Source organism: Lotus japonicus, chromosome 6, assembly GCF_012489685.1.
Source record: "Lotus japonicus ecotype B-129 chromosome 6, LjGifu_v1.2".
Taxonomy (NCBI): Eukaryota; Viridiplantae; Streptophyta; class Magnoliopsida; order Fabales; family Fabaceae; genus Lotus; species Lotus japonicus.
In genome coordinates this window covers 1,580,615-1,603,793 of record NC_080046.1, presented here as the reverse complement: position 1 = coordinate 1,603,793, position 23,179 = coordinate 1,580,615, and the positions used below count along the sequence as shown (strand labels likewise).

The 23,179-nt window shown below is 36.6% G+C and overlaps 5 protein-coding genes across 5 annotated transcripts; 3 read left to right on the top strand and 2 right to left on the bottom strand.

The window, feature by feature from the left end:
- The first annotated feature begins 744 nt into the window (after nucleotides 1-744).
- LOC130724406 (acid phosphatase 1-like) lies at nucleotides 745-3,518 on the top strand. The gene is made up of 3 exons (XM_057575620.1): nucleotides 745-1,204; nucleotides 2,851-3,060; nucleotides 3,236-3,518. The coding sequence occupies exons 1-3, from the start codon at nucleotides 825-827 to the stop codon at nucleotides 3,411-3,413; spliced, it is 768 nt and encodes a 255-aa protein (XP_057431603.1). The 5' UTR covers nucleotides 745-824; the 3' UTR covers nucleotides 3,414-3,518.
- Nucleotides 3,519-5,921: 2,403 nt separating this feature from the next.
- LOC130722854 (eukaryotic translation initiation factor) lies at nucleotides 5,922-9,929 on the top strand. The gene is made up of 5 exons (XM_057573708.1): nucleotides 5,922-6,158; nucleotides 6,438-6,606; nucleotides 6,705-6,830; nucleotides 9,541-9,606; nucleotides 9,679-9,929. Exons 1-5 carry the CDS (start codon nucleotides 5,962-5,964, stop codon nucleotides 9,721-9,723), a joined length of 603 nt encoding a protein of 200 aa, XP_057429691.1. The 5' UTR covers nucleotides 5,922-5,961; the 3' UTR covers nucleotides 9,724-9,929.
- A 1,209-nt stretch (nucleotides 9,930-11,138) lies between these two features.
- Nucleotides 11,139-12,862, bottom strand: LOC130722855 (protein PROTON GRADIENT REGULATION 5, chloroplastic). The gene is made up of 2 exons (XM_057573709.1): nucleotides 12,428-12,862; nucleotides 11,139-11,483 (listed from the first exon to the last, which is right to left on the bottom strand). The coding sequence occupies exons 1-2, from the start codon at nucleotides 12,695-12,697 to the stop codon at nucleotides 11,379-11,381; spliced, it is 375 nt and encodes a 124-aa protein (XP_057429692.1). The 5' UTR covers nucleotides 12,698-12,862; the 3' UTR covers nucleotides 11,139-11,378.
- Nucleotides 12,863-16,394: 3,532 nt separating this feature from the next.
- Nucleotides 16,395-17,572, top strand: LOC130725432 (uncharacterized). Its single transcript, XM_057576661.1, has one exon. It carries the CDS (start codon nucleotides 16,488-16,490, stop codon nucleotides 17,355-17,357), a length of 870 nt encoding a protein of 289 aa, XP_057432644.1. The 5' UTR covers nucleotides 16,395-16,487; the 3' UTR covers nucleotides 17,358-17,572.
- A 756-nt stretch (nucleotides 17,573-18,328) lies between these two features.
- On the bottom strand, nucleotides 18,329-22,059 carry LOC130725431 (actin-related protein 2/3 complex subunit 2B). Its single transcript, XM_057576660.1, has 10 exons — nucleotides 21,813-22,059; nucleotides 21,458-21,524; nucleotides 20,742-20,946; nucleotides 20,377-20,543; nucleotides 20,121-20,198; nucleotides 19,906-20,038; nucleotides 19,531-19,622; nucleotides 19,387-19,443; nucleotides 19,152-19,203; nucleotides 18,329-18,894 (listed from the first exon to the last, which is right to left on the bottom strand). Exons 1-10 carry the CDS (start codon nucleotides 22,022-22,024, stop codon nucleotides 18,713-18,715), a joined length of 1,245 nt encoding a protein of 414 aa, XP_057432643.1. The 5' UTR covers nucleotides 22,025-22,059; the 3' UTR covers nucleotides 18,329-18,712.
- Between the last annotated feature and the right edge of the window lie 1,120 nt (nucleotides 22,060-23,179).

Here is a 23,179-nt window from a genome sequence, read left to right as displayed (position 1 = left end):
TGTAAAAAAATAAGTAAAGAGCTTAAGGAAAATTAGGCATAAGAGTGGAGACAATAAGATCACTATCCTCTAAAAATTAGATAATTAAATACAAATTGTAGTCTAATAAGATAAGTTTTTTAAGAGAAAAACTTGTTTTACCTTTCAAACAAATATAATCATGTATAAAATGATAAAATGTAAATTTTATTACAGATGATATAATTAAATAAAGTTTATTGAAATTCCATATTGGAAGAAAAAAAACAATGTTGAGCAGTTTATAAGTGAGAGATTCGTACATCTAATATCTTAAAATTTTAGGTGAAAATGTGATGTCTAAACCACTTGTGGTTTGTCCCAATGACTAAATCCCTCTGAGTTTTACAAAATTAGGAATATTTTTCCTAGTGTAAAACTTTTCAAAGAGTGTGTTTTTCTGTTCTCTTAAGCAGTAAACACCAAACGTGATCCATATGCCTCACATTCACTATCATAAGATGAGGATTGTATTCTCATTTATATATCTCTACTCTTCTCAATAATTTGTCTTGTGACTTGTGAGACAGTTTGAGACCTTCAAATTAGATGATATAGCCACGTCTCCCCCTTATAATTGACATTTCTCTTACAAGTTTTAGTATTTATTTTGCCAGTAATGGCAGCATGTGATTACGGTGCAGGTCAAGGTTTATGGCTGGCAACAACATTCTATCAAACCCATGTGACTCATCTTATTATTATTCATTATCAAACAAATCATTACACACATAACAAAGGAGTAGTTGGATACATTACTTCCTATATTTTGCACATCTAGGACCTTGTCCTTTTGTCTTGAGAAAATGGGGAAAGCACTTTGCTGCTGCTTGCTTATCACATGCCTAATGATTCCTTTAGCTGTTGCAGATTGGAACATTTTGAAGCTGCAAACTAAAGATGGATTGAAGATCAGCTTGAAGAACTATTGTGAAAGTTGGAGAATGAATGTGGAGCTGCACAACATTAGAGACTTTGAAGTTGTGCCTGAAGAATGCATTGAATACATTGGGAAATATGTCAAGTCCACACAATACAGAGTGGACTCACAGAGAGCAACTGATGAAGGCTTGGTTTACCTTAGCACCAGATGCAACTTGAACAAAGATGGAAGAGATGCTTGGAATTTTGACATTGATGACACTCTGCTTTCAATAGTTCCTTACTACAAGAAAAATTTATATGGGTAATTCAGAAATTCACTTTTCATATATTTTATGCAGATAAGTTATTATTCTGTTGTAATTGCTAATAGCTTGAATTGGAATCTTCTCTCTCGAAACTATGTTTGTCATCAATAAAATTTTGACATTTCAATTAAAAACATCCATGCAAGTTTGTAATTGTTTCTCCCATGTTTTTTCAATGACATGACAAGATTTTATTGGTGGAACAAAATATAGACACTATTTAGAGATAGAAAGTCTTGATTCACTACTGATTGATGGTTCTTAATCTTTTTCCCTTGATCTACTTGTGGTTACTAATTAATGACCATTATAAATTAGGCTTAAATACTCTATAGGTCCCTGAAATTGTGCCCCGTACGAAAATAAGTCCCTGAAAACTTTTTTTCCGATTCCGGATCCCTGAAATTGTTTTTTTAATCAGAATAAGTCCCTACCCATGTTATGTGCTTATGTGGCTCTTATTTTGCACAATCATCATTTCCATGTGGATTTTTTAATTTTCTTTTGTTACACATGTGTTAATCAATTATAATTAACAAATAAATCTTAAAATTAAACCCTAAATCAATTAATTCCTAATCCCTAATCCCAAACAAATAAATCAGAAGAAAACAAATTATTATTCACTATGTAATTCTTATTCATCTTCATCATGAATTAATTTTCATCTTCATCATCTTCATCACCTTCAACCTCTTCATCTTCATCATTCATCCACCCCCACCCTGAACCCCACTGCAAAAACCTCATCGCAACCCACCCCCAACCACCAAAATCCCAAAAACCAACCCCCACCCCCAAAAACCCAGAAATCTAGTTTCTCCCTCTCCCCCTGCATCTCCCCTAATCCAGAAACCCAACAATCCAACAACACCAGCCCCCTCTCTCCCTTCATCCACAACCAACATGAACACCAACAACAACATGAAAATCAACCCACAGCCAACCCACAACCTTCACCAACAGCAACAACAATGTAACAAAACCCACAATGAGAGTGAGAAGAAAAAGCTGCGATAACCCAACTCTATGAAGCTAGAAAGATCAGGACCCAGAAATCGATCTAGAACCAACCCCCACCCCCAAAAACCCAGAATCGAACTAGAACACGAAAGAGGCGAAGTAGAAGAGATTGAGACAGGAGACAAAGGGCCAGTGGCACCACCGAGCCACCACCGCACATATTGGCGGCCGCCGTCGCGAAGAAGCTAGGGGTTCTCAAACCTGAAGCTCCCTTCCTTCACCTTCTACCTCTACTTCTCTTTCTCCTTCTTCGACTTTCCTTTCCTTCTCTTAGGTTGAGTTCTGATTATATTAGATTTGGGAATTTAGGGATTTATGATTAGTGGGTTTAATTAGATTTAGGTTAATTAGGTAAATAATTTTTTATATTTAAATTTAATAGTTTTTTTATCCCATGTGTATTTAAAAATAAAAGAAAAAGCCACGTGTAAATATTGAGTCAGCAAAAAATATGCCAGATAGGCTTAAACCACGAGCAGGGACTTATTCTGATTAAAAAAACAATTTCAGGGATCTGGAATCGGAAAAAAATTTTTCAGGGACTTATTTTCGTACGGGGCACAATTTCAGGGACCCTTAGAGTATTTAAGCCTATAAATTATGATGGTTTTGTTAATAGTGGAAAGAAATTGAATGTGACATCTTTGGAAGAATGGATGAGCAAAGGTAAAGCACCTGCTCTTGATCACTCATTGAAGCTCTTCAATGAACTTAAGTCCAGAGGTGTTCAGATTATTTTGGTTACTGCAAGGAAGGAGTATCTTAGATCAGCCACAATTGACAACCTAGTTAAGGTTGGTTATTATGGGTGGGCTAGAATTATCTTCAGGTAAGTACATTTTATCCTTTTTTTATCTTTCACTACTACTAGCATATTTGGACCAGTCTCTCTTTTCTTAAAATCAATTCTCAAATTCCAAAACTAGATGAAGATTTCTCTCTAAAATTAATTGACTCCATAACACACGTCACAGCCTAATTTTATAGCTAATTTTCCTGTGCAGAGATCCAGCTAATGAATTGGTATCAGTGAAGAAGTACAAGTCTGATGTGAGAAAACAATTAATGAATGATGGTTACCGCATTTGGGGCATTGTTGGGGACCAATACAGCAGTTTTGAGGGGATTCCTAGTGCGGGAAGGGCATTTAAACTCCCAAATCCAATCTACTATGTTGCCTAATGTGTCATGCATTGTGATTGCATTTTTTCACCACAAATTTATACTTATTATACTCTTGTGTAATGAAAACATTGTGAATTAAATAAAAAGACTGTCTGAACTCAATTTTCTTGTTCTTCTTTGTTCTAGGTGTGGTTTCAGTGACGGATCTAAAAATTTGATGTTATAAGGGCAAATAAGGGCAATGTATACATATAAATTAGTAACAACAAAAATTAACATATACTATTAGAAGTGGTGACATTTTTACCAAAGAAGGCACAAGTGAGAGTATTTTTTACCAAATGGTCCATAAAAAACCACATACTTTTTCTACATATTTAGCAATATAAAACACAAGTGAGGGTCTTTTTTTACCAAAGAGCCCATAAAAAATCACATACTTTTACTACTCAATTTGTTTTCTAATGATATTTTCCAAAATCAAGTGAGGGCACATGCCCTCATAAGCTTCTACTTGCATCCGTCCCTGTGTGGTTTAGCAACAAATTTAGAATCTGTTTAGTATATTGTACAATATATAATCTGATAGTATTAAGCGTGTTAGTATTAGGTCTCACATGATAAAGCTTAATCAAAATTTAATATTATACAATGTTTGATCATATACTGTATCAGTGTGTGTTTGGATCAGCGTTAGCAGAATTGGATCTAGCCATAATTGGATCTGGTCAGAATTGGATTTGTAAACGTGAGTTTGAGCGACGTGATTTATGTTTGGATACATTTACTAGAATGATTTGATTAGAATTGTTTTTAGGTATGTAATGACCAAAATGGGTATAATCAAAATAGAGTATGCATAAAATAAATAACACATTAAAATAAGAAAATAACTTGATTTGTATGATTTCTAAAATTTAATTTAATTTAATTAGTACAAGAGTATAGTATTCCATTTTTTTTTGATACATCGGAAAATTAACGACAAACTACAAAGCATCAAAACGATCCCTCATGATGATGATCTCTAACTCAGGAGGGGGATTCTCCAGAATGCACACCGTTGTTGTAGGAATGTAGGGGAAGCCGCTCCATACTTAGCCAACCAATCAGCTGGCTTTATGCATTCACGTCGGACTCCATCCAGGGATAAGGACCATGGTCTATCCATCACCTCCAGTATTTCGGACAAGATGGGGAAGAACTGACGACTTTGAGCATCATGGAGGGAATTCAATAGTTCAGCCATTTGACATTTGTTTTCTTCCAAAATCCGTTTTTATAAAAAAAAAACGGTGGTTTTGCTTTTCTAAAAAGTTACCCAAACACTAAAGGCCCATGGTGCTTTTCTAAAAAAAATAAGCCCATGGTTTTATCTTCCTAATTTCTACCCCACCCGTGCCTCCAACAAGCGGTGGTAATTTAACATTACCAATTTTATCTCTCAATTTCTCCCTCACGCTCACGCTGCTATGTCCTAAACCATCAAAATACAGAAGATAGATCACTGGTCAGTATTGATAATAAAGAGTGGGAAGGGTAAGATGGACCAAAATATTTCACAGGCTCAGATCCGGATCCCCCCACGTAGAAGCTACTCTTGCTTGCTTCAGTTGGATCCATGTTTTGTTCTTGAATCAATTTTCAGATTGAAGTACTCAAACATCTTTAAAGCATAGAAGATTCACGTTTGGGGCTCAGATCCATTTTTTGGGCCCAGATTCACGTTTCAGAAGCTGAACCAAACACACACTCAATGTACCTAATTGACACATCGCCAAGTAGCTCTCGTAGCCCTTACTCTTTTCTAATCTATATTAATACATTAATATTGATTGATATTGATGATAACAATAATGCTATATCATACCAATACAAATTAGAGTACACTAATTCAATAGTAAAAACACAAAAAATAAGTGTGTAAATTATGCTAAGGGTTGAGAAAAAGTTTTTTTTCTTCTAAATAATACAAAAAATAGTACTAAAAAATAGAACTTAAAAAGATTTACCATAGGTTATTTCTTTGGTCATGTGAAATGGTGACATAGTGTGGTGGATGAAATGTGCCTCACATGAGGTGAGTTTATGGAATCTCGTAGTTAGCGTTTTTAGAAATTGTATTGTCAATTGTCAAATGCATATAGTAAAACTAATTGTGAGTCAAATAATGCATGTTCTTATCACAGAACCAAATGCGCTTCAAATGAAGCACATCATTATAGCATATTCTAGCGCGGTATAGGGGGTTCAAGGAGCTATCTTGCCTCGTTAGTGGTCAAGCTCGCTTTGACCAAGGTGAGTTTAAATGCATTGATGGTGCCTGCAATACGCCTCATCTCAGGCGAGTCTCGTTAAACCCTATGTTTCTCACCCCGAGCTTAAGAACTTGAATTCACGCGCGTTCGTGATTCACGGTTGGATAAGCTGATAAGCAATCTACCTAAAATATTTTCTTTTTTTGAGCCAATAGTGTTGGGTCCAAATAGCCTTGTTTTTGTGGTCCAATAAAAGGGTCATTAGCAATTACCAATCAAACCTATAAAACAAAGCCCAACACACATAGAGCAAAACCTCACTCATCTCATTCCTTCTAAAGACGAATATGACAACCGAAGCGGCCGTTGAAGACGTTGCGGCGGCGCCAGTGCCAGTGCCGGCACCGGAGACGGGTTTGAAGAACAAATTGGACAGAAAGTGGACTTTCTGGTTCGATAACCAATCGAAACCCAAGCAAGGTGCTGCTTGGGGAACCTCTCTTCGCAAGGTTTACACCTTCGACACCGTCGAGGAGTTCTGGTGGTCAGTTTTCATCTTCCTCCTCCTCTCAATTTATTGTTATTCAATGGATTTGAAGCTTGCAATCTGAACTCTGATGTTTCAATTTGATGGGTCTGTTAGGAAAATCTTGATTAATTTTTTTTTATGGATCTCTTAATCTTCTTGGGCTGAGTTTCATGATTTTAATTTTCTTTTTATTATTCTTGATTATTATTGTTGATGTTATTTGGAGAATCAGGTTTTGGTAATAGATATTGATAGAAATTTGATGAGTTTGTGATTTGGGAATTTTTGGTGCAGTTTGTATGATCAGATATTCAAGCCCAGCAAGCTTCCTAATGGTGGGGACTTCCACATGTTCAAGGATGGGGTTGAACCAAAGTGGGAAGATCCTGAGTGTGCCAATGGAGGAAAATGGACTGTCACCAGCAGCAGGAAGGGCAATCTTGATACCATGTGGCTTGAAACTGTAATTTTTATCACTTGCCTTTACCTATTTGAAAAATTTGAGTTGATCTTTTGCTTGTGATTGTTTTGAATAATTCTGGTGGTGATCCTACTGAATAGCTGATGGCTTTAATCGGGGAGCAACTTGAGGATGCTGAGGACATTTGCGGTGTGGTTGCAAGTGTGCGCCAGTGGCAGGACAAACTTTCATTATGGACAAAGACAGCAGCAAATGAAGCTGCACAGGTTTGTTGTTATTCTTATTCTTATAAATGACAATTGCAACTTTATGTGATTTTCTGTTGTCTTCGCTGTATGTGATTTCCTATTGTAGTATCAAGATAACGGTCTGCATGTGAGATAACGGTATGCATGTGAGAGCCTTGATACTTCAAGTAGAAGTTATGATGGGTCGATGCTTTTGCTGTCTTAGAATTTTTAATTTTGTGTGCGCTCGTGTGGTGTGTGTGGGATTGAGATTGAAGGAAATTGAAGATAATAGGTTCTTGTTTGATATGTGCCAAATATTTAATTTCACGTCACACTTTCATTTAACAATGTCTTACTACCAGCCAACAATATATTGTGTGCTTATTAAATTAAATAAGAAATTTAAGCACGATATAATCTGAAGATGTAGATGAGCATGGATCTATTGTAATCATGGTAGTCAAAATTGCGGTTTAAGTATATAAATTGCATGATTTTGCGATTCAAGAGCACCCTGCGATTTAAATACCAGCAAATTCGCATCGGTTCGAAATTGCACCCTAACTCCCTAAATTGCTGCAAAATCGTATTTTGTTGGATCCGTTAATTTCCGGGTACCGCCCATTCCCAAATCGTGACCCGCCTTCCTTTTCTAAAACCCTAAGGTTCCCTTTTCAGCCAAACAATATATAAAAATAGGAAATCTGCTAAATCTTGCGACATTTTACAATTTAGATTTGCAACTCCCTCCCATTTTAGGTCATAGTCCCAAGTATGTCTGCCATGATTGTAATCATTCATTTTCCTCTGTTTTGTTTTCTCGAACTAGTTAATGGTGTAATGTGGCATGAAGTGATCTCTCCAAAAAATACTCAGCACAGCAGATTGCATACAGATGTCTGTTACACCAAAGCCTAACAAATTATAGGACACACATTGCTGTTACTATGATCTCAGTAAACATTCAATTATCAACACTCTTCTCTGCTGCCAATGATACTAAAAAGCTAATTGGTTATAGTGCTTTTAGAAATATAGAAATTTATGAAAGAAAGGTTTTGATTGTAATGGTTAAAATGATTTTTCATAGTAATAATAGCTCTGTATAATGATCTGTAGCAGTGTTGTTAAATAGCGGTTATAGCGCCGCTATGCCGCTATAACGTAGCGGAAATTCGCCGTGCCGCGATCGCGTCGCCGCGACGTAGCGGCAAACGCGATAAACGCAATAGCGCCGCAAAACTGAATAGCGCCGCGACGGGCAAAGCGAAAATAGCGGTGGAAGAGAAGATCACGTGTGATTTTAGGACTTTTTTTCAAAAAGGCACCGCTTGGGAGGTGGGAATCAGCCACCGACTGAATTAATTGTACCCAATTAATGGAAGAAAAGTTTTATAACTTAAAATCTTCACTCTATAAAAGCCTCAAAACCTTTCGGAGTTTTCCCTTCTCTCTTCCTCCTTCTACATCAAGCTTCTGACCCTCATCTCCGGCAACCCCAATAGCTTTTCTGATGACTTTTCCGGCGAGTTTCTGGCTCCCATCTCTTCACTCTGCCATGCTCTGTTTTTTTGTTTTTTTTTATTTCTTTCTTTTTCTTTTACGTACTCTTCCGTTTTATGTTTTTAGCCTCTGTTTACTTTTTTCATACCCAGTTTTCTTTACTTTTCTTTTTCCCTTCCTTCTTTCTGCACATTTTCAGACTCTCTTTTTTTTTTTTTTTCACACTCTGTTTTCTGTTTTTTACCGTCCTGTTTTGTTTCTAATATCTGTTCTTCCTTTTTCTCCTCTCCCATCATGATCTGTTCTGTTTTTCTTCTTCCATTGTGAATGTGAACCTATGTTTCTAATATTTGTTCTTTCTTCACATCATCTTTTGTTTATTTTTGTCATTACATACAATGTTTTTTTATTTTCTGTTTTTTTTCCCCTGTTTTGTTTCTAAAATTTGTTCTATCATGATCATTTTATGCATTTCATTAGATGTCTTAATTTTATTTATTTTTTGCAACTGTTTTTTACTAGCACAAACAGCACAACAAGCTGTTTTTCTATATTTTTTTTTTACTTATTTTAACCGCTATGCGGATACCGCTATTTGCCCGCGACGCTATCCGCTAAATGAAGTAGCGGATTTTGGCCTCGCCGCGATATTCCGCGATCGCGATTTGATAACACTGATCTGTAGTAGGGTGATGATGAATTAGTGATAATGTTAGGGATGGCTATGTTTCTGACAATATTATAAATGACCTTGGAAAGGAAAGTGCCAGGAGTAGAATGGTATAATTTTACTAATATGATTTCCTTGGTATGCTTGAAAATTGAAGAGCGGAGGGGGACCAATTATAAGCACTCTACATGTCTGGGAAAGTGTCAATAGTGAATTTATGCACCATTCTACTTATACCCGGATATACTATTTCTCACATGTTACTTAAGTATGTCATTTTCTGATACTTATATTTTTGTACATAGCTCCAAGGCTTTTTAGTAAATAGACTTCTACCTTTTTTCTGGTAACAACAGCCATTTACATTTGTGTACATGTCTGTCGGTTTCATTCTGCCATTGTTTCATCTTCATTTTGTGAATGTATCACATCATTTGAGTTCCAGAATTCTAAGGGCTCTATTCTAACCATGTACCGCATTCCTTGGCAAAAGTCATTTAGACTTTTCTTAGTCATCCAAAACTCAGGATGACATTTGATCTGAGCCACTTTGTTTTGGAATTTGTTTTGCAGATGAGCATTGGAAGGAAGTGGAAGGAAATCATTGATGTTACCGACAAGATAACATATAACTTCCATGTAAGCTTCTGCTCATAAATTTGATTGACTAATGCATTAATATCTGTGATCCTTACTGTCTCGTGGTTACAGGAAGATGCTAAAAATCGAGGTGCAAAGGCTCGATACACTGTATAAGACATTGCAGGAGGATTTTCTCAAGCTTGTGCTGGCAAGGCTGTGTACTATTGATTTTTGTACCATGTTCTATATGTATTAGAATGCACTGCGTTTCTGGGCTGAGGAGTTACTTTTCTTTTTGTTCCCCCACCCGTCTTTGGGGGCAACACTATTGTAATCTGTTTGAATTTTTGAAATGGTTATCAAAATTTTCATTTGAGTTATATTTGCAGTTTTTATTATCATGTTTAAACGCTTGAAATTTTGCTAACGGGTTGTTGGTTCAAGTGGTGCATACTTGATTTCCCTTAAGCAAGGTCTCGGATTTGAGTTGTTTATGAAAAAAATCTAGTTGGGAGTTAGCCTCACGAGAGAATGTGGATTTTCCGTGCTCGAACAGGTTGTCTCCCATGTAGGATACTGCCTCCCAGCTAGGGTACAACTTTCTTTTATCACTATCATTGAAATAATTAAATTGATGTAACAATTGAACCAATGATAGCAGCTCATTAAGGAGTTGCTAGCTCTTCCCAAATGTTTGGAGACCTTAATAGAGATATGAAAATGCTAGCAACACTGCTTTAAAACTCTCTCTTTCGACGTTTGATCTTTAATTAGTTGAAATTCATGTGGTTTATTGAAAATATAAGTCACACTTCAAACTTAATGAGATTCACATGAGTTTTAACTAATTAATAAGTGTTGAAAAAAAGTGTTAAAGTGAATGTTACTGGCACTGATGGTAGGGATATCTCTCTAAGGTGTATAAGAAAAATATAATAAAATGGAAGCTTCAAAGCCTTACAGGGGCATCTTCGCACAATTTCAATCTTAATGCTAAAGTCCCACCATCAAAGGTCTCAAGTTCTGCCTTTTTAGAATATTTTACGTGAACATATGTAATTTGGAACTGGCTGATGAACATAAAGTTTGGATTGTAATACTCCAGAATAAAATTTGAAATTTATTTATGCTAAATTTATTTATACGTAAACTTTGATCCTTTTCCCATAGTTCATCAGTCAATGAAGCAGCCAAGAACACTTTGTCTTGATCTGCGTTAGCTGCTGCCAAAACAGCAAACAGCAGCACTCATGGGCTTAACTAGGTGCATTAAAGCTTCTCTTGTTTAAGGTACTTACTTCCCAGCAATGTCTAATCGCAAGCTTAAAGTGTTTAGGTATCTGATCAGAGTATCAGACACTCAAAGGTCATTCACATGCCTTTTCTTTTTTTTGTCAATTCATCATTCTTCATCCATCATTGATCTTAGTCTATTCTGATAATAAAGTTTCCTAGCTAGTTGTATATGAGTTTTAGATGCCAGGGTCTAATATCTCCAATGCTTTATTTCATAATCAAGTGATATGTTATCATAGGATAACAAAGTTTCTAGTTGCATCCACATGTTATCAAGTGAAAAAAACACGATGTATAAATAACGTTGCTCTATTCTCTGTACTGCCATTGATAGTAAATGACAACCTCCTTCAATTTTATACTATTTCATGTATCTAAAGAACAAAACAAGACAGCCATTTCTCAAGAATGAAAAATCACAACTAGAGATGAGTTCCTAGTTTACATTCTGCTGTCAATTGAAAACCATCAAGTTTAAACATAGATACACTCTCACATGGTAATTACAAAATGTGGAACATTTCTTAAATTTATCATGCAAGAAACCCCAGCCATTCTCCATTCTTCTTGGCCAACCTGATCAGCCCTTGTCTCTGCTTTGCATCTGCCCCTATTGATTTGCAGAATTCTGTAATGACCTAAAATTTCAAAATTTTGAAGTTCAGAAAATACACAATACAAAGGTACTTATTGTATATATATTGAATATACTCAATTCAATTTCTTTTGTTTTTGTAAATTACTAGTTTTTTATGGGTCATTGACGGGTGTTATACCGTTCGAGAAAATGTGTCAGCCCCTCCCAACAGATGACTTTCTCGGGATTAGAACTTGTGTCATCACCCCTTACTAGTTCTGATTAAACTATTCAATAATTGCTAAATGCAAGGTAAGGCTGTCTATGAAGCTTTATAACACTAAGTTACCTTTCATGGTTGCACCAATGATATCCACATAAAATAGCAGCTAGCATTTTGAAACAATTGCTTCAACACAATTCTCAATTTTTTCACTCCTTTTCTCACATAGCAATCTTAAATACAATTTTTTTGGGGTAACTTGTGGAGACAAATGGTAATCATGGACTTCAAATTCAACTATATTCCTACCCTAATTAACCCTCAACATATTTAGTCCTTTATAATTGGTTTCATGATATGGACTTAATGTATAGTCACCAGCAATAACAACACATAAATTCAATTTGTTTTTAAAATTTCAACTCCATCAATCTCTAATTTAACCAACCTCAGAAAAGATGAACAATATAAAAGACAGTCAAGGGGAGAATAGATCCAAATTCAGTTGTTCTCCAATCTTTTTATCTTTTATCTATTTCTTTGCCTTAATACTCCAAAACATGCTAGTCATATTATTCAAGTTCATTTCTCCTTTCAAAGATTCTTCTTGAACCTATGTTCAACATATTTCAAAATTTTCACTCTAACCAATTATCAAAGTTTGGTCTATGGAACAAGTTTCTGACTTCAAATGACCACAAATCCAAAAATAAATTGCTCAAAACATCAAGTTAAGCAAAAGAGCAAATACAATTGATGGCAAGAAAACATTGAATTATCACCTGGGAGTGTAAAGCAATGGCTTTCCCTCTGAGCTGGTTGAAACGCTTCTTGCCAACGATGTTACGAGTGACAATCACAAGAGGTGCAAATATACCTTTCCCTTCATTGACATTCTTCATCATGGGTTGCAACCTGACTGGCTTTCCTCTTCCCACACGAACTTGTGTCGACTTGGCAAGCGCAGTGTAATCTTCACCAGTCATAGAGGTTCCCCAGCTTCCATAGAAGGAGGAGCCAACACACCCAGTTGCAGAAACTGAAGTAGCCATTTCTATATGCTCTGGTTTTTTCCTCTCTTTCTTCTATCTGTGTGGTTTGATATTGTTGTGTGAATGTGGAAGTAAAGAGATTGATTCTGTTTTAGATTGTTAGAGGTTGAGAGAGGTGGCTGTTATGGTATATATTTGCTTGTGAAGGAGGGGATATTTGGGTGTTAAATGGAGAGCCAGTGGTTTAGAATTGGACAGACTCAAGTGTGAATCACAAATGGAACCATTTGGAGCCACACATTTTGCTTGGTGGCTTAGATTTTTGGGTTTTTTTTGAAATGCTTAAAAGTCTATAACACAAATATGACTTGTATTGTAGCATAGTGTTACAGCTTATTGGGAGAAGATCTAACACTCCAAATTCTACTGGGTTTATGTATTTTTGGGTCATCCTCTAACTCAACCATTAGCCGTCCATCGAGAACAACTTTTATGTGAACGAAAATGAAAATAAATGATTGGCAACTCAGTTGACAACACAATTTGAGTATGGAGGAATATCTTATGTGTTTGATCCGGTCACAATATTTTTAAGAAGAGGGATGAGTTTTAACTATAATTAAATTCTAAAATTAGAATAATTGACATTTGAAGGATGAACAAATACCGAATGATTTACATAAAATAAAAAAATTAAATTGCTATAGATTGTTTATAATTTTTTTTTGGCTAAATGGATGGAACCTCTCTCTAAAACCTTTCCTCTTCTTCGCTTCTCTTACTCTAGTCTGGGCTTGGGTGGCCCCCCTGCTGCCCCGGTGCGGTGGCAACCCTCCCTTTTGCTATCGTTTCCCTTTTCCTCCCACCCACCCTCCCTCTTCCTCTTTCCCTCATCCTCGCTCCTTTTGGAGATCTTGGTCGTGCTCCTCCTTCCCCATACTAGATTCGAGCCCGACAACACTCTTATCCTCCTTCCTTGCTCGGTGCAACATCGTTTGCTTTCTAGATGAACAATTTTTCGCTGTTTAGTTGCTCTCTGAGGGTCCAGGGCCTCGGCTTGTGGTGGCTGACCTTTAAGGATTGAGTCGGGAAACAACAGTGATTTAGAAGAGATATGATGATTACTTAGAATACGATGAGGGTGGGTTTCATTTTTGGTCCCTTTTGAAGCCATATCTTCTCGTCTACTGGTTGGTTCCTTGCAGATTTCGGTCGTGCAACAATGGTGTTTGGATCGGCTAGCTTGTTGGATTGACCTTCGGCTGTGTTTGAGGGTTGTTTAGTTTTCCCTGAGGTCTTTGTTTGTTGTGTCGGTGGTGTAGGTGCTAGTAAGGGTGTTCGTGGGACATGTTGGGACGGGTTCGACTTGACTTTTACCCTGCCCTAAATATTAATTGGGTCAGTTTTTAAACCCGAACCCGTCCCTAGACCTGAAGAAACCCGATAGGTGCGGGTTCAACATAGACCGGGTCACAAAAGAACGGGTTCGGGTTGGCTCGAATGACAAATTGAATGTAAATTTCAAATTTCAATAAGGAATTTTAAATACTTATCATTCTGTAAAAAATTAATTTCTTATCCTATTAATGTATTATGAAAGAAACTACATAGAAGTTAAGTTTTTCATAAGAAAATACTAAACTAGAGTAAAGAATATAAATTTAGTTCACTTCAACATAACAATTAATGAAAATATACAAAATCATGTTTTGAGGTAAGTGGCTAAGGAGAGTTGTGGGACGGGTTGGACTTGACTTCTACCCGATCCTAAGTATTGATAGGGTCTAGTTTTTAAACCCGAACCCTTCCCTAGACCCGAAGAAACCCGACGAGATGCAAGATCTAAGGGACATGGGTCAGGACGGGTCAATGAACATGGTCGGGTCTTGTACACCCCTAGGTGCTACCGGTTGTTGCTATTTGTAGCTTCTCCTATTGCTTTTCTTTCTGCTTTTAAATTTAGGTTTTGGGTCTCTTCTCTATAGCGTTAATTTGGGGTTTTGCTTGTGGGTCTTTGGTTTACTCAGCTAGTTTGAGTCCCTGTTCGGTGGGTATCAAGCTTCTTGTTTTGTTGTTTTTCGATTTCAATGAGGACCTATCCATTGGGATAGATGCTAGGTTTTTTGATTTCGTGCTTCTAGGGTTTTTTCTCGAAGTGTTCGCTATAGTGACATAGTTCTTGACAGCGTCTGTGTGCTATTCTGAGTCCGAGTCCGCTAGCAATAATTTATCATTTTCCATAGCATAATGAATATACCACAAGGATACACTTTATATTTTAAAGAAAATCACTATGCACTCCCATAACAAGGGAACCAAATTGATAAACACCACTAAGTAAAAACACTTCTTTTCAAAGGAAACTAGTCTTTTTTTTTTTAAACTAACTAATCCATTATTCTAACATATGCCTGTTTTCGGTCAGAAATAGAAAAGTAAAAGACTATGATTAGTTTTTAATAGGACTTAGCATTACTTGAGTTGTGGACTTGTGGTTTCAATCAAGATGACCTTTAGTTATGCTACCTCGAAATATTTTTGTTATTTAGGAATTCATATGGATGGAAATTTTTCACGGTGCTAAAACGACTCAAATTTATGACCAAAACGTAGTAGCCAAGTTGCATCTAGAGATTCCAAAATGTTGTCAGTCACGTTCATGTGTACATCGCGTTAGTTGGACTACTTACAACCTTAATCAAATAGGTGGCATTATGCGAACGGCGAACATGTCTCCCTTTTCAACCTCATGATTTTTGAGGTCATACACACATGTTACAACCTTTACGCGTTTCCCCTAGCTCTCCGTCCAAATTGCATCTAGCCATCTTCAATTATGCTTCGAAATAAATTTTATGTGAAATTTTTAAAATTCATAAACCTCTCTCAATCTCATCCTTTTCCGATGTATCAAAAAAAATCTCACCCGAATATTTAGTACTCGAAGTCTAAAAAAGTAAATATTTAAACTAATTAGTCATATGGCTTTAGTCCCCCTCTTACCTAGGCAATGCAAAACTTCTCCAATAGTTCTTTTTTACCTCCTTCATTTAACATATCGGGTGATGTGAGACTTACTTCACCATTACAATCAACTCCAACGATCTCAACATTGATTGTAAGAGTTACATTTTATGCGTTCATTGTCTATAATAATAATAATTGAATTCACCAACAATCACAATCTTCATTGCCTTGAAAATTATCATACTTCACCATAAAGAACACACTTCAGTTGAAACTAAACTAAACCAATAATTGCTTCACGTCGAAAGCTTGCTGAAATTTATGGTGCAACTTCCTTATTGACTTTCTTCGGAAGTTCTTTAGCCATCGACACAATCTGACCACACACTTTACATCAATGTCAACGACGTCCGTGTGTTATTCTGAGTCCGCTAGCAATAATTTATCATTTTCCATAGTATAATGAATATACCATAAGGAAATACACTTTATATTTTAGAGAAGATCACTCTATGCACTCCCATAACAAGGGAGACATTTCTTTTATCTTATAGTCTTTTTCTAATACTACTCCACATGGATAATTTCTCTTTACATGGCCAGACTTTCTACATTTTTCAGGACAAAATATTAATGGATTTTCTTCCGATAAGCCCCCCTCTAAGTTACTAACACCGAGCTTGATGAAGTGCTTTCCTCACTTTTTATTTTTCTTACCCGATATTTGCCTCATTTAAGGACTAACTTGCGCGACTCAGTGACCAATAAGTCAATGAATGACATTTTCAGGGACCAAATTCAAAATTGACCATTTAGCTGTGAGTACCAAAACGAAAGAGGAAGAAGCCATGGCGGCATAACATCAACACAACCTCAACAACAAATGGCATCGGTGGCAACCCATTTCTCAGGTTTTCTCCTCTTCTTCCCCGTTGGCGTTCGTCGCTTACTCTCTTCATCCTCTCTCTACCTCCAAAACCCAACCCACTTCCGATCCAAACTCTGGTATTTCGCTGACCCACGCTGGAAGAATCTTGATCTCTACATTCTTCTCATAGCATTGCCAATCGCTTCATTCTCAGAGCTTTTCTTCTTCCTTTCCTTTTCTGGCCACCCCACTTACAGATTCTCATTCTTCCAGCAATCTCTCTCGGTTTTGGCCTTCTGGGCACTCATCATATTGATCATTGTCTATGAATACGTGGGGTCTTCTTTTATGAATGAAAGTTTTGTTTTTGTTTTCGGTGGAATTGTTTTTTTGGTGGAGTACTCTGTGATGGGTAAAGGAAGTTCAGGTCTTTCTGGCATTGTGTATGGATTGTTGGGTGGATTGACTCTTGCTTGTGCTGCTTCTTGCTTTTACTTGTCAGTTAAGCCTGGTGCTTTTTTTGCTGAGTTTTTGTTGTCTTCTGGTTTGGTTTTCAAGGGCACTTGGTTGCTGCAAACTGGTCTTTCATTGTATACTGATGCATTTGGATTGAAAGGGTGTCAAAAGATTTCACTTTTGCCCCCTCAGCAGGAGACTGTTGATATGCATTGTGATCTTGATGAGGATAGTTTTAGAGGTGTTGCTATGATGCAGTTTTTGTTCACAGTGCATGCTTTTGTGGTTCTGGTTTTGGCTATTGGAATGTTTGGGGTGTTGGCGAGTAACCGGAATTTGAGATGTGGGGAGTCAAAGGGGCCATTGCTAGCTGAGCTTGAATCGGGGAGTTTGCGGATGCGTCCTCTTCCAGAGCTGGAGATGGAGTGAAATATGAATGGTTTTTTGGTAGAAATAGAATCAAAGAAGGAAAGTCTGCAATGTGAATCATTAGTGTGGTTGTTTAACCTGCCAGGTAGGCAGTGCTTACCAACCTTTCTTTAGTTTGTTGTTGAACTGACTTTGTAGCAATGTTTCATGTCAAGATATTTTGAACATTATATGTTTACAATCAATGGAAATTATAGGCGTTGCATTTGGAATAAGCTTGGTAACAGGCATCTTTTGCCATATCTTTTAAATTGAAGTATTGAACCTTCATGCCTTTTGTTGTATCTGAGGTATTTGGGGATAAGATCCTTCGAATTCCAGCCTCTTATTTACAGGTCTTGGTCCTCTCCGGTGGTCTCATTCCAATGCATACCAGTACCAAGCTTAAGGAATAACATTAGGATGAAGAGTGAGAAAGAGAATGAGTGTATCTTCATAATGAGGACGCTTGGTATTTATAGGCTCTGAGTGAGTAACCGGGATGAGCTGTAATCTTAGGTTGTGACTAGAGAGTAAGTGGGTCGTAAGTTTGAAGGGTTCTTAAATGAAGGAGCATGTTATTACATACTGTTTAAGGGAGTGTGTTAGAGATGTGATAAATAAAAATTATTTATGTTCTTTCATCTAACAATTTAAGCTTTGGGAGAGTTGGTTCATGAAAATTAGCGATCTTAAGGTGCTGAGTGATGATTGGTATTACTTCTAGAGTACATTGCTGGTGGACGTGAGGCTGTCTGCTAAATTTTCTAATGTGAATGGCATTAGTATTGCTGCTATTGCAGATATTTACGTGAGAAATGGGGCAGAAAAATTTGGCTGCTGTAGATTGTTACACACCTCAATTTTAGAAATAGATGAAGGTAGAACTTCATGCAGAACTGAGAACTGTTCAGAGTTATTTTGTTGCTTCAAGTATAATTATATCAAGCATGGATGTAGAAAATGTGTTATAGTAAGAATACATGGATTCATGACAGTAATTAAATCTTGAAAGTGAGGTAAGAGATCTGTTGTAGCATTTCACTCTTCCATCTTGTACTTTCTGTTTGATACTCCAACCAAATAAACATTTAGATGGAATCCCTCTTCGAAGTATTTAACTATCTTTTGTCAAACATACTAGTAAAACATTTAACTATGATAGTTTGGCATTGACTTAACACTTACACCATCACAATATTTTTAAACTGTCCCTTTTGCTTATAATCAAGTAGTTGAAAATCATAAATTTCATAGTTATACAATATACATGATAAAATAGTGCAGTGAGGATCTTCCAGGCCAATCCCCCAAAGTTGAAGCCTTGAAGTCCATATATTACACAAAGAAACAATGGCTTCAGAAAGAACAAAAAACTAGTCCAATTTTGTATATCGTGATGAAAATTTTGGGAACCTTAACCATCTTTGACGAAATCGTGTAAAACCATGAATTTTAAGTCGGAAATTCCTCTTTAACTTTCTGCCGAAGGTGCCCCATCTTTGTTTCAGGATGCTATATTTTGATGATCTTACTAGTTTCTTTGAATACCTACATCCTGCACGTACAAAAGAGATTGTAATTGAACAATTGGCATGCTATCAGGAAAACTTCTCATTTTCTCACTCTAGATTGCTTTCATTCATATCTATGAATACAAAGTGGATAACAATTTTTTGGTATTTAGTTTAGTATAAACAAATATTACTAGTATAGCCTTGAAGGGCTATTTCTGAAACTAATTCATAGTGTAGGTTGCCTCCTTAATTCCTAAATCTTATTATCAATATTGAGATGTCTTAGCAGAAAGCAAACCTTGATGTTGTTGGGTTTGTTTCTTTTCTTCTGAGATCGTATGGTGCAGGACCTGCATGTAGGAAAACAGGATCAACACTTATCTAGCTAGGTTTAGCTATTTTTGCTGAATTTCTGTCTGTCACGAAAACGGTATGAATTCTTGGCATAAGAAATGCATTTTAGTTGGAACTTTGAGCATACCAAGTCTTTATTCAAACAATGAACTTAATGTTGTGATTCAATTTCCTCTTACCTCAACCAAGTTTTCCAAGCGTTTCCTCATCCTTCGTTGAATGAAACCTTTGGTGCTCTGTAGCACAGATGTGTGTCAAAGATGTCAGAAATTCAGTTTCAATGGGAAGTAGTCATTAAAAAGAGCTATTGATATTCATATTACCTTTACATGGTACCTAACATAGGCATTGAAATTTAACAGATTCCAGACTGTTTTGTCTAGCCTGTTGCCTTCAACATGGCGAGAAGAGATATCTGTTAAATATCAAGATGTTAGTCATAGAGGCATTGGAACTATCTTACTCAACAATTCTTTTGTTGATCTTATTTTGTTTAAATTTGGGAGTTCAAAGCTGTGTTAGAATCGGTTTGGCTGCAGACTAACGAGCACTTATTGGAGTTTCTCTAGTGTTTTTTTCTAGTAGATAATCTCCAATAAGTGCTTTTTGGTCCATATCTAAACAGGCTCTTAGTGTCATCAGTTTATGGCTTGTATGGAGGTAGTTAATGGGATAATTGATGGAGGATAATAGTTTACCAAAAGAGAAAAACCCTCCATTGGTACTCAAATCCTCAAAAGCTTCTCCTCTCAACTCTGGTGGAGGAATAGCTGACCAGGTGCAAGGTGGTGCCTTGGCCCATTTATCTGAATTCCCAACATCCACCAGCTCCTGTCAAAGGTTGTAAACAAATGAGTTGCAAGCACATTGAGTTGAAAATGAATAATTTAGTTGTGCTTTCTCAGCTACAAACCTGAAAGAAAGCTGTTGCAATAACCACGTCTGACTTTTCTCTTAAACGTATCGGGAAAACTGCTACGATTCGCTGTGGCTGAATGCAGCATGTATTATTTGATCAGTGTGGACAAGCATTGGAATATGAACAACTTTAACAGATCAGAGACCCAGTGAGATGTTGTCTTTGATTACTAGGTTGTTGAAATTTTCTGCTTTTTTCCTACTGTGGTGATTTTCATGACAAGTTCAATGATTTGGTTACTAGGAATTACCTGTCTGATGACAAAAAATGGTTCTCTTGGATGATAGACTAGTTTGAGGGGTTTGTACATCCCCTGAACTGCATCATCAGTATTCACATTCCTCAGTATTTCTTTCATCTGTGAACTCAAAATTGCCGATTGAACCGTGGAAATCTCCTTAATGACCTTGACATAGTCTGGCACCAGAATTGTGCATCATTAGATGGGCAAGCTAATGTTCATTTAAATTTATACTCTTGCAGTACCCTTATTTTCATTGTTTTTGCTTTGGCTGTTTATGAATGAAATGTTTTTGATCACCAATTATACTATATGATAATTGAGTTGAATGGAGGGTTGGCAACCATGCTGCAAGTTAATTAAGGGAAATAAACCTTTGCTTTGAGGAATCTGGTTGAGGTCAAGCTTCAGAGTAAGCTGATATCGTTCTCTTGCTGGTTCTGCAATTTCCATAACACGAGGACAAAGTTCCTTTACCATTTCAATGGTGTTTGGAGAAAGTTCATTTGTTAGGACTCCTTGGCAAAGAGGTGGGATTGAAATTGACAAGTAGGCTACTAGTGGATTAGAGGCTTCAGACTGTAAAGTAAAATGGAAATAATCAAAATCTTACTCAAAGTGTTTGTTTAAACTTCAAATTGAAATCCTTAACAATTCTAAAGATTTCCAGACAAACAAATTAAGGCACTGAGAAGAACCTTAGTTATGCACAACCTCTATTTATATAAAATTTCTTTCATGTACCATGTCGTATATGATTATTTTTTGTGTCGAAAACTAATCTGCATTACTGGTCAACTATTGATATTTTGCTTGAAACAGTGGAAATAGCTCTAGCTACCTCCATTATGCATTTCTGTTGAGTTATATGTTGATTCAGAATAGGATTGACCATGTCAAGTGAAACTTTATGTCTATCTCTTTCTCAATAAATGTTTAAAGATCTCACTTATTTTTTACATATGAAGAGAGTGAGATAGATACATTCTACAGTGAAAAAATCTGAGGATGTTTCCACGTGAGAAGATTATGATAAATAACAAAAAGTATGTGGCTATTTTATTTTGTTTGAGCAAGTTGAGAATTTTACCTGAATATGGTACTCCACAGACCCAAATTCATGTAAGTGGTGATCAATCTCCATTGGCTTCTCAGCACTGTCATGAGGAAGACAAGCACTCAATATTGCTATTTTCTAAACGAGGATTACCACTTAAGAAACCAGTTAAGAATGTTTCATAAAAGCTGTTTAGAGGTTTCCAATTACAATTTACCTTGTTGAGTAATGATATGTGGACATACATATTTTATCAGACACTCTTCCGACATACACATTAGCAGGGGTTTTTAACCTCCACTAATGCATATGTCGGAAGAGTGTCTAATAAAACTGTATCCCGGCCCTTCATTTCCTTTCATATATATATATATGGAAACTTTCTTACCGGTACAGCTTGAGCAGTATTTGATTCAGAGCAGGGGATGCTCTATCTATGCATGCCATTCTGATAAAACTCTCTTCTTTCTTCTCTCCTTCTGAGATTGTGTGAATATTTAGTTGTGTTAAAAGTGAACTAACACATACAATTCGAGACCTTTCAACTGTTTTTTGGATGTATGGACTTTGAGTAAAATGTAAGTCCAGTGTTTTAATCATGTTTGGTAACCTTTGAAGCAAATACACAGCCACTCATGACTCAACTCTTCCACTCAACATTACATTCTTTGTCATTTCCTTCCTTTCTCTTGTCACTTTCCCTTCAGTTTTACTCCATCCTTCCTATATATATATGTGTGTGTATATATATATATAATTTATTATCATGGAAGAAATTAATACATTAACACCATAGTATTCCTTTGATCTCTGAAAACGTTCTACAGGTTGTACATGTTACCAAAATAGTACAAGTTTGTTCATGCATTTTCAGGTAACAAATTAATCTTTTAAGAGAATTGGATCATATCAGAGCGATCCTTTTACTCCTATCGTTCTAATAAAAGAAATTAAAATGAACACAATTTAAATAAATCAGTATAAATGCTAAATATCCAACCTACTTTTTATGTGAGGAATTAGTCTCACAACTATTGAATGTGAGAGTAAGAAAAACAAATTAATCTAGTGCAACAAGGATATGTGTAGTGGATTACTTTTTGGGACAGTGCAAAAGAATCTAGAAGGGGAACCCAGAAGATTGTCGTAAAGTGACAGCAACACCAACACCGCACCATTTTCATGGCGTTTTCTGTGGTGCCCGCAATTTTTTTATGGGTAGCGTACAGGAGTTTGACTGACCAATTACATTATTTCATTTGTTTTGATTTTTTTAAATCCTAGATAATAGTACCATATTTTCGTAAATCATGATTCTACCCCCTAACTTCATTTATTTTTAAGTTGGTCCTTAATCTAAGGTAAAAGAAAACAAAAACTGAGTTAAAAAAACCTTGCTAGATTTTACCAACTGTGTTCATGAAAGATTAGATTAGGTTTTATGCTAGAGGATTTGTTCTTGAATGGCAGATGGTTGAGGCTCTGGGCCATTTGCGTCACCGTCGCCGCCGATTGTGCTTTGAAGCTTTAGAAACCGCCGTCATCGTCGATGTGTTGCCTGAGTCTGTGTTCTTCAGGTGGTGCGCGGAACCTACAAGGGAAGAGAAGGGAACGTGACTCAGGTCTACAGGCGCAAGTGGCTGATCCACATCGATCGCAAGGCCAAGGGACGCCGCCGCCGCTGACAAGGAGAAGGGTACCCGAAGTGCTGCAAGTCTGGTTCGATCAGGTCAGATTTCACAAACAAACACCAGA

What these genes read in the sequence shown, in the direction of transcription:
- LOC130724406 (XM_057575620.1), top strand. Translation starts at nt 825, where the DNA reads ATGGGGAAAGCACTTTGCTGCTGCTTGCTTATCACATGCCTAATGATT. An exon ending in TACAAGAAAAATTTATATGG is followed by an intron (nt 1,205 to 2,850) that starts GTAATTCAGAAA and finishes TTTTGTTAATAG; the next exon opens with TGGAAAGAAATTGAATGTGA. An exon ending in TGGGCTAGAATTATCTTCAG is followed by an intron (nt 3,061 to 3,235) that starts GTAAGTACATTT and finishes TTTCCTGTGCAG; the next exon opens with AGATCCAGCTAATGAATTGG.
- LOC130722854 (XM_057573708.1), top strand. Translation starts at nt 5,962, where the DNA reads ATGACAACCGAAGCGGCCGTTGAAGACGTTGCGGCGGCGCCAGTGCCA. An exon ending in CAGCAAATGAAGCTGCACAG is followed by an intron (nt 6,831 to 9,540) that starts GTTTGTTGTTAT and finishes TTTGTTTTGCAG; the next exon opens with ATGAGCATTGGAAGGAAGTG. An exon ending in AGATAACATATAACTTCCAT is followed by an intron (nt 9,607 to 9,678) that starts GTAAGCTTCTGC and finishes TCGTGGTTACAG; the next exon opens with GAAGATGCTAAAAATCGAGG.
- LOC130722855 (XM_057573709.1), bottom strand. Translation starts at nt 12,697, where the DNA reads ATGGCTACTTCAGTTTCTGCAACTGGGTGTGTTGGCTCCTCCTTCTAT. An exon ending in CCATTGCTTTACACTCCCAG is followed by an intron (nt 11,484 to 12,427) that starts GTGATAATTCAA and finishes TTGAAATTTTAG; the next exon opens with GTCATTACAGAATTCTGCAA.
- LOC130725432 (XM_057576661.1), top strand. Translation starts at nt 16,488, where the DNA reads ATGGCATCGGTGGCAACCCATTTCTCAGGTTTTCTCCTCTTCTTCCCC.
- LOC130725431 (XM_057576660.1), bottom strand. Translation starts at nt 22,024, where the DNA reads ATGATTAAAACACTGGACTTACATTTTACTCAAAGTCCATACATCCAA. An exon ending in TGGAGGGTTTTTCTCTTTTG is followed by an intron (nt 19,623 to 19,905) that starts GTAAACTATTAT and finishes GATATTTAACAG; the next exon opens with ATATCTCTTCTCGCCATGTT. An exon ending in ATGTTAGGTACCATGTAAAG is followed by an intron (nt 19,444 to 19,530) that starts GTAATATGAATA and finishes TCTGTGCTACAG; the next exon opens with AGCACCAAAGGTTTCATTCA.